General features: G+C 28.7%; 2 protein-coding genes across 2 annotated transcripts; both read right to left on the bottom strand.

Moving 5' to 3' along the window:
• Positions 1–450: 450 nt before the first annotated feature.
• On the bottom strand, positions 451–5463 carry LOC113382502 (cytochrome P450 6j1-like; the record flags this gene model as incomplete). Its single annotated transcript, XM_026620842.1, has 10 exons — positions 5444–5463; positions 3783–4020; positions 3590–3688; positions 3341–3528; positions 1968–2110; positions 1802–1896; positions 1459–1585; positions 847–985; positions 605–726; positions 451–518 (listed from the first exon to the last, which is right to left on the bottom strand). Coding segments are annotated over exons 1-10 (1239 nt in total), but the record flags the coding sequence as incomplete, so codon positions are not given.
• A 322-nt stretch (positions 5464–5785) lies between these two features.
• LOC113382501 (probable cytochrome P450 6a13) lies at positions 5786–10053 on the bottom strand (the record flags this gene model as incomplete). The annotated part of the gene is made up of 5 exons (XM_026620840.1): positions 5786–5889; positions 8992–9126; positions 9313–9434; positions 9496–9532; positions 9928–10053. Coding segments are annotated over 5 exons (524 nt in total), but the record flags the coding sequence as incomplete, so codon positions are not given.
• Between the last annotated feature and the right edge of the window lie 308 nt (positions 10054–10361).

Raw genomic sequence — 10361 nt, 5'->3', positions numbered from 1 at the left:
ATGGATAATGCTTTAAAGAACTAAGATTTAGTTCATGTGCAATTTGTTCAGACATACTACTGTTTTTTCATTACATTCGAACTAGATTTATTGAGTGGACTTGTTAGTTATTAAAACATTGTTTAAGTAATTTTGAATTCTGATTTATTACAAACATAATATATTCAATATTAAATAACAAAATACACATGGAGTCAAGATGTACAATAATTTTTAATGATAAACAAATATTAATATAGTTAGTAAATATCATAATCACATAGCAAAAATAATTAAAATTAATTTCAAAGAAAACACTATATAAACAAAAATGCAGAGATGCATTCACATTAATATTATGAGTATTTATATCATATCACAGCTTTTTGAAATCTATCCATAAACCACCCTTGGCTCTCAAAGTAAACGACTTGCTGTCGAACACTAGTGGCTCTTTGTTTTTGAATTTACAGATAATTCAAAGTTTTTAACAGCAGACATCAATGCAACTTTCATTTGCAAAAGAGCGAAACGCATTCCTGAATGAGAAAAAAATTGAGTTTTTATTGATAATGCAATATTAGCAAAAATTCTTTGTTAGTAATAATGAAATGATATGTATTACCTAAACAGGTCCTTGGACCTGCACCAAATCCTAAAAATGCATATGAATGCCTCGATGTTTTCTCTTCTTCACTGAATCTTTCAGGGTCAAATTTTTCTGGATCTGAATAAAATTCTGGATCACTGTGGATGCAAAAATACTACTTAATAAGATAACATTATATGAAAATAATCATTAATGAATAATCATCAATATAAATATGATTCGAATTTTATACATGAATATGATATAAAGTTACTTACTGATGAATAGAATAGACAGGAATTACAACAGCATCTCCTGGATGCAAGGTAATGTCTTCGGATGATTTACCAGGCAAAGTGCATTCTTGAGTGCATCTTTTCTGTAGCATCAAAGCCGGAGGGTACATTCTCATGGTCTCTAGTTAATAAAAATTAGATGTGAGGCTTTTTTGATATAATTATATATCCTCTGTTCATAACAAGAATAACATTGCTAGTGGAAATTCATTCATTTTACTTTCATTGAAAATATTACACAAATATCGTTCTGGATTATAAACTATTTAATTAAAAAGATTTTGACTTTGTCGAAGTAGTAGACTGTAAAAGTTGTAACAGTGTTTAATTATAAAATTTTTATAGATAAGTAATTCTAGTATTTTACATATATTTTATATGTATTACAGTCTGATATTATGAGGACATTCAGTAATCTTTGTATGGCTTGTTTTTGGAAGGCAACACAGCAGTGTATCTCGATATCATGCTGTCTGATATCGAGCTAACCGTGACTAATTTGCTCTAGCACACTCCAATCTTAACAGTAAAATGTAAAGGATCATTTTAATCATTGGAGATTGACCTTTAATTATTATTACCATAGAGTATTACCATAAATAATTTTCTCAAGATACGACATTTCCATAATAGCTTCATAAGTCATTTGTCCATCATGTTTGTTCAAAACTTCTTCAATTTCTTCACGCAATTTGTTTTGGATATCCTTATACTTGGCTACCTGTACAATTTGTTAATATTACAAAATATTTGCGAAACATTACCGTAATCTATGTTACGAAATTGTTACATATTTCTTAAACTAATATTATTACGTAAAAGTTTCATACAAGTGCAACTTCTTTACGTTAAAATTACGTCAATATTACCGACTTTGGTTTAGTGAGAATGTATAAAATCACTAATCGAAAAGAGTTTATTTATTACATTTTCATACCACAAAAAACGTGAATGCCATAACACCGCTGGAGGTTTCATAACCATCTGTGAGAAAAGATACTGCATGTCCAGTCATTTCCTTATTGGTCAAAGCTGAAATATAATATATTTTGATATGTACATTTGTCAGTTAATAATAGATATTATAAATATTATATACATACGTGGAAATTCGCCTTGGGTTTTGCTTCTTGAGTTCAACATTCCTTGTAAGAAATCATCTCTAGTAATGTTGTGCTCCTCTCGGTATTTGATGTTTTGATTTACTATTTGACTCATGAAATTTGCTGTTTCTGGAGGCATTATACTAAAAATAAATAAAGTATAGTAATAGGATAGTATACACTGCCTTGTGTTATATATTTACGCTATATTTTGTGTGTGGATACGGTGGTGATTTACTATTATTCTGGATAATCTGATATCAGGCAGTAGTGATATCTATTTTCAATTAAGAATATAAGATTAAAAATATGTTTCGAATTGAAAATATGGCAATGCGGTGTGAAATGGCAATGGGAAATCTATCACATCATTCTTCTCTGAATCGTGTTGGAGTTTAACTCAGCTCATGGACCTGCTCTAAGGCAGTAGACCCAAATTATTGTGGCAAATATAGATGATTTCGATTTATTGTTTGGCAATTTTTAACTTCTTGAAAGGGACGTTTCAAGCCATTCTGAATCGGATGAGACCAAATTTGGAAAAAGTATGTGTGTGCGTATGTGAACAGATTTTTTACCTTAAATATTTATAGATATAAGGTTAGATCGATTTAAGGTTAGATCTATTTAAGGCTAGATCGATTTCAAAAATTCAAAAGCCGGTCGATGTAACTCGATGAGGACTGTCGTTTGTCAGTTATTTGAAAAAATGTGTTAAATTTTTTTGTCCACATTTAAGCTCATACTACCGAATCGATTTCAAAAAGTCAAAAACTAATCAAAAGATATTAGTTGGGAATGATACTGATCAGTTTTAGGTGAAAATCTACCGAGCCGTTTTCTTGTAATTAACTGTTGAAACAAAATTTAAGCCAATTTATATGGAACTTTTTTTGGCGATATATATCATGGTCTTATAGCACGCACTGAAATATTACGGCTTACTTTCTTACGACAAGTAGTTTAATTTTAAAAAAAAGTTCGATAAAGTGAGTAGTTTTTTTGACATTTGTTAAAATTAAAATTAGATGATTTAGTTGGTATAATGATAGAGTACTCGGTCTTGAACATACTAAACCATTAAAGTCCTGCAGAAACTGGTTCAATTATAAAAAATATTTGATTTTTGAAAATTTGCTTTTAAAAAATACTCCGAGTTACCGTGTTCGTTCGTTTTTAATTATGTGTAATAAATCCACTCGGAATACTTTTCATCACTCATAAATTAATTTATTTTTTGTTGATTAAGTCGATTATTTACACAAATCGGGAAGTTCATGTAACTTGCCTCAAGGCAAAATACCAATACCAGCTAGTTCTGTATAAAATATTACTATTTTATTACAAAAAGTAAGTCAATTATATTTTCTTACCGAAATTTAAGAATTTTAGTTATTGTAGGCGCCATGAATGTTAATAGAAATTTAATCATGTTTGAGAATGAAGGCTCGAAAATCTTTTTCGCTGCTCGGATAAAATCAGAATCTTGGTCTTGAAAAGATTCTACGTCAATTCCAAAAGCACAACTTGCCACATTGTCCATAGCAAACTTTTCATTAAGCTAAAATGTATTTTAATAAAGTCATTATTCAATTATACAACAAAGTTTAAAACAAACTCACTTCTTTCACATCAATTCCATCTGGAAGTTTTTCATTTTTTTCCAAATATTTATTCATCTTCTCTCCGACTTCTAACATCAATGGATACATTGCTTTCATCTGGATTAAAATTATATAAATTAAGATGTATAATTACTCATCTAATATATTTATTATTATTACATCGATTTCTATATAAATATTTTTTACTTACTCTTCCTGAAGTGAAAGCGGGCGTGATTTGCGTTCTGGAACGTTTCCATCTTTGCCCAGTTTGAGTAAAAGGATTAGTAGCAAAAATTGGCTCCAATTCTTCGTTTAAATCAAAATCATTCTTTTGGAAACTGTTGAATTCAGTTTGTAAAACTGTCTTTACTAAATCCAAATCTTTGACCACAAATAAGGGTTTGAAACACGAAAAGGTTCCAAAGTAGGGTCGATCTTGAAAACGCCTAAAAAAATATAACATTATATGGGAGACTCAATAAAATTAAATACTTATGCCAGTTTTCATACTACTTTAATACTAGTAATATTATCAATTAATTATAAAACATTGTTTACAGCAAAAAAAGCGAAAACTTTCAGCGTTTATAATTTTTTTTTGCTTCTTGTTTAACGTCATTTTGTTATAATTGATTAACCAGAAATATCGATTTAGCTAGCTTTATCTAGCTAGCTTATCTAGTACATATAATACAATATAACTTTTATAATTATCAAAATAATTTACAAATTTTGTACATATTTTCGCTTTGAATTCAGTTTTTGATGGCGCATCTATTTAATTTTCTAATAACCAAAGGAGAGTTTATATCTTTTCAAAAAAGAATTAAGTGTTTGCTTGTGATATATTTGATTTTCCATAGAGTAAGTTATAGTAGTCGCAAAAAAATGTAAAATGAATATGTTTATATAATTTTACGTTTCAAAGGTTTCTCAACATTTTGGCATTCCTTAAAAAAATGGATGTATGTGTCTGTGTGTGTGTACGTATACAAATTTTTGTTCACAATTTCGGGAACACGGATCAACCGATTTGAATAATTCAAATCGATTCGTATTAAAAAGGAGACGTGCTGATCAGTTTTTGGCAAAGAGAGCCAGAAATTGTAATTCAAATTTTTGAGAGAAGATTATATTTGTACTCACAAAATGAAGACCGTTTTATTTTTTGCGAAGACAGGGCTAGCGAATTCAGAGATCGAGCGAAAAAAGTAAAAAAAATGCCGTTTGGCGGTCAAAAATGATCATTAGACATATGCACATCAAATTATCAGATATTTTAATAATGAGTATGAATTTTGTTCTCATTCCTATGGGTTCTGTACAAAATGTTTATCCGTTAGACTGCGATGCGGCGCTTATGCGCTTCTAAAACTAGTCTAAACGTCTAAAACAGCCACGCAGCACGATTGCTTTGAAAAATAGTTCAAAATTTTCAGAAAAATTCAAAGTATTGAAAAATTTCAAAATATAAAAGAAAATTCCAATTTTCTAAAAAAGTCAAATAAATTTGAAAATTTCAAAATTCTCAAAACTCAATTTTTTTCAAAGTTTTCCAAAAAATTTAAAGGTTTTTTTAAAAAATTGTAATTGTTGGTACGGGAAGTTTCAGCAATTTGCCTTAAGGCACGATGCCATACACCACTAGTTCTTTTTTAGATATAAAGAAATATTTAATGTAAAATGCTCTGTTCATAAAACATTACTGGATATATCGGATGTTGTTTGCTTTATCTACAAATTTGCAAGAATGATCATTGTCTACTATACCATTGAATTGTTGAATAAACAATGCTCATTATTGATTCCGTAGGCGACTTTTGTATCTTGAGATTACTGTTTTTAGTATGCATAAATTAAATTGTTTACCTTGCAAATTGCTTACTCATAATATTATGTCATTTTGTGCGGCGCAGAATCTATATCATCATGCCTACTGCAATAACTCGTATATAAAACTTAAATTAAGTATTAAAATTTAGAATGAATTAATCATAATTATAAATCGACAGCTGCATACATATGCTATTGATATTACAAAATAAATCTGACCTTCCCCGCCAGACCAATTATTTATAATTGTCTTCATAATATTAATAATGATGATAATATTATTTTTAATAAAATATTATTTTACTTGTACGCTTCGTGCACTAAAAGTCCGAAATGCTCTGCTAGAGTAATATTTTTCCAAAGTCTTCCAAAAATTCACTAGGTTCTGGTGCTGGTACTTTCCTTCTGGCCCAGTGACCTCCAAGGTGCCATATGTACCCCAGAAACAGCGCCAAGGCTGTCGCGATTAGCACGAAAAACATCTAATATTTGAAAAATATTGAAAACTTATTGTTAGATAATTTATAAAAATTTAAAAGTATAGTGTCGGCAAAAATCTCATCTGCTTTTTAATATGTAGAGACATGGCAATTTTTGCTTTGTGTTTTAGCAATGTCAAAATAATCACGAGACATATGGATGACGTAATTTATAAAAAACGAAAAATTTAAATTTTGTGCTTTCATAATGAACAATTATTATCTGATTTATGTAGATCTTTTTAAATGAGTTTTAGAAAGAAAAAATCATATGGCATTCAAAAATTCTGTAAAAGACTATATGTATGTATGCACATGTAACATTTTTTTAGATGGTGATAAATATGTTTAATTACTTTTTTAACAGGCATCTTTCTAGATAAAAAAATTAGAAAGAAATGTAATGTATATCCATACGTTTCTTATCTCATTCTGACTCTTTTTCAGCGGATAAAACCACAACAAATAATTAATAATATGAACAAATTTTTGAACTTATTATAAACTAATAATCAGCAAACATATTATAAAGTAAAACTTAACTACAGTTCCACTATACTTTTTTTTTATTTTTGTATGATAAATTTCATTTTTTTATATTATTGTTCATAGTTGTTCTGTCCAATGAAGAAGAGTAAAATTGGGATTCGAACCGTCCTTTCTCCAAATATTTAAATATCATATTCGATTTTTTAATCGATATTCTGAATGAACAATTTTAACAAAAATGCAATTCAAAAGTAACTTAAAATAATTTATTGTAAATGTGATTACAATGAATTCAATACAAAAAAACTTATGGCTTGAAATTCATATGATTTTTTCGACAAAGTTTGTTGAAAGAAGCTTATATACCCAGAAGCTCTGTGAGATTTACTGCAATTCACAATATGACTTTTATGACCTAAATTATATGATCTTCTGATGAATATTTTTGACCAATAGCAGGTCAATGTAATATACTGTGTTATTTTTGTAACAAATGTACCCATAAAATTAATATTTTGCATTGGTTCAATAATGTAGCATAAAATCCCTTTAAAATTTAATAGAAGAAATTGCATCTGTTTGCCCCCTGGTTGTCCCACTTTACCGTATATGGGATAAAAAGGGTCAGATACCAAATTTCAAAAAAAATAGTAAAAAAAATAATATTTATATAATTAGGAACTATGTGAATTTTTTTCTGAACATAGTTTGATAGATGCTTGTTTGATGTGTGTTATATGTTCCAAGGTTGTTCATTGAGTTTAGACAGTATAATTACTGAAAATCAAATTGGACCTTTGTGCCCCGCACTGCCCTATGTCAATTTTATTTTATATTAAATTTTAATATGTCATTTTTATTTTCAATTAAAATGTATGTATAGGCTTTTCTTTTAAGTTACTGAAACATGTAACATATTTACATATTACAATAGTTTTTCTTCAGTGTGCTTTGTATGACGACCGGTTAGTATGACGAGATTTCGGTGTCCCTTCGATGTCATACTAAGCGGATTCCACTGTATTTATAATTACTTTAGTATTTGATATGAAAATCGTTTATTTGTGATGATAATATATAAATGCTATTTACTTTTTACCGATTGTTGTCAAATTCTGTAAATATTTATTATAAGCAATATTTATAAAAAAATTAATTATCGAATATTTGAACTGGCTAATTATTGTAATAATATACCTATTATCAACGTCACAAGGAGCAAGTTTAAATAATAAGCCATATGGTAAAATAAAATTCCACTTACTGTGAGCTATTTATCCAACTATAATAAAATCCAAGTAACACAATTTTTTATTCACTTTAACTATTTTACAATATTTTTATTAACACATGTAAACAGGGCGACGAGTCTGTTTCATCTGATGTAACAATAATATAAATAAATATGTACATATGATGCATCAGAAGCACGCTATTAGTTTAACTGAAGAGCAAATCGCACGCCTTTGATATGTCCTCCTCATTGAAATAAATGCGAATACAAGGTTAATAATAATCACTATCGCGAAATTTATTACATAAACGATTACAGAATGTTTGTTGACCAGCTGGTGTAGTCTAAATTCTAATTTCGTATCCTGATCTTATAATTAATATTATAAACAATAATTCCTAATTACATTTGAGACTAACCATAATACGGCTCACTTTCTAAGTCTCAAAAAGCATAATAAAGTTTCAAGTAATAGTGTTTTCAAGTATTTTAATATATAATCTAATCACAATACAAATATCAGATATCTAGTGTTTGTAAAATATAGACATGCATAAAATATTAGCTGTACCAAATTCGTGTTTACCGAAAATCTCTACTTTGAATTGCTATTTTGCTATATTCTCTATTTCCTTACGTATGTCACTACTTTCTGGTGTATTATCAGTCGAATTATTTTTTTTGTATCATTTGTTGATTATGTACAAATAGTCTTTGATGTGGGAAAATCTCTATTTGGGATTGCTATAAATCCCTATACTTCCTACAAAAAACTTCAATGTTTTCTGATGTATCTAACAATTGTTATGAGTTATCAGTAGAATTATATTTTCTGCATCGTTTGTAGCTTCTGTACATTTATCTTTGATGTGAGAAAGGTTCTATTTGTGATGCCTATAATATCTATACCTTCTATAAAAAACTTCAATGTTTTTCAACACACTATCAGGACGAAAGTTTGATTGTGACGTGTGGGAATTATAAAATTCTAGAGCCTCCCCCCATAAAGTAATGTCTAATGACGTTTTCCGTGGAGACAAGGGGTAAGAGATTAGCTAAGGTTTTAGTCGGTTTTATACCCAGGCAGTATTGAGCCCGACATACCCAGACAAAAGACCTACTTTGGTAATTGTAAACGTATTTTCTTCACTATACAAAAAAATACACAAACATATATATTTATATATATATACATATGTACATAAATATTTCTAGAAGTTATCTACAATTCCTGTGAAACTTGGGGTAGTTCTTTTTCAACACAAACTCCTCTTCAAACAAAATAAACAAAAATGTAGTAAATACTTCTATTGGTTCATTAGTGTACATTTATAATATTATATATGGGATTTTTTACAATTTTTTGAAGTCTACCCACATACCATCTTTCACTCTTATGATAAATGACTTATTATCTAATTCTAATGGTTCCTTTGTTTTTGGATTAACAGATAATTCGAAGCTTTTAACAGCAGACATCAATGCCACCTTCATTTGCAGAAGTGCAAATCTCATTCCTAAAAAGAAAATAACTCATTTTAATAGATCCATAATTAATCTTATGTATTGAAAATTATAGTAGTTTATCTGTTAACATTTATTTGCCAGAACAAATTTGTGTATACCGAGAAAATAATTTTCTTTAGATTTAACACAATTTGATTTAATTAATAATCGATTTAATTTGAAATAAATATATTTACCTAAACACATTCTTGGTCCTGCACCAAAAGTTAAGAAGGCGTATGAATGCCTGGATGCCTTTTCTTCATCACTAAATCGTTCCGGGTCAAACTTTTCAGGATCTGGATAGTATTCTGGATCACTACATACAAATTTATATTAAAAAGGATATAATTGACTAAAAATTAAGTAAAATTAATTACCGTTGAATTGAATACAATGGTATCACTACAGCATCTCCTTCCGGAGTGTGATGTCTTCAGCTCCTAATGATTTACCAGGTATTGTACAATCTTGGGTACATCTTTTCTGGAGAATCATACCGGGAGGATATAGTCTCATATTTCTAGAAAAATTAAAACAAACTTGATTTTTTAAAAGATATTGTCTAAAAGCCCAAGAGTTTTTTTCTTTCTAATTTTACAAAGCAAGTATTTATTTGAAAGAGAAGATCCTTGCTAGTCACCAATGTATTATTTGTTGAATATTGTCAAATAGATCAGATTTTTTTTTTATTAACATGTATGTAACCAATTATCAAAATTATGAAAAATTAATTAATTTCTTCAGAAAATTTGTAACCAGATTATAATTTTTAAAATTCGGCAACAGTTGAATATTTATTTTATGCTCACCATAAAGAACTTGTTCTAGATATTGCATCTCCATTATGGCTTCATATGTAACTTGACCATCGTGTTTCTTCAAAACATCCAGAATTTCTTGACGTAATTTATCTTGAACGTGTTGTGTTTTGCCACCTAAAAAATAAAACCAAAATTAAAATTCATTATTATTATCTTCCCCAAGGAAAAGCTTGTTTTTCATCAAAAAATTCGAATCGTTAATTTTATGTTTTCTCGACGTTTCAAGCCATTCTGAATCGAATGAGACTAAATTTGAAAAAAGTATATGTGTGAACAGATTTTTCACCGTAAATCGACGTTTTCTCAAAAACGGCTAGACCGATTTCAAAAATTTAAAAGCCAATCGATGTATTTTGATGTGGATTATCTTTTCTCAGTTTTGTGCGACGATCAGCTGAGCCATTTTTTGTAAATAGCAAAAA

This window comes from Ctenocephalides felis, unplaced genomic scaffold, assembly GCF_003426905.1.
Source record: "Ctenocephalides felis isolate EL2017-DRISC unplaced genomic scaffold, ASM342690v1 CF-g0.4_SCAFFOLD_03483, whole genome shotgun sequence".
In the NCBI taxonomy this organism is placed as follows: domain Eukaryota; kingdom Metazoa; phylum Arthropoda; class Insecta; order Siphonaptera; family Pulicidae; genus Ctenocephalides; species Ctenocephalides felis.
Note: the sequence above shows the minus strand (reverse complement) of the source record. Positions and strands in the feature narration are given on the sequence as shown.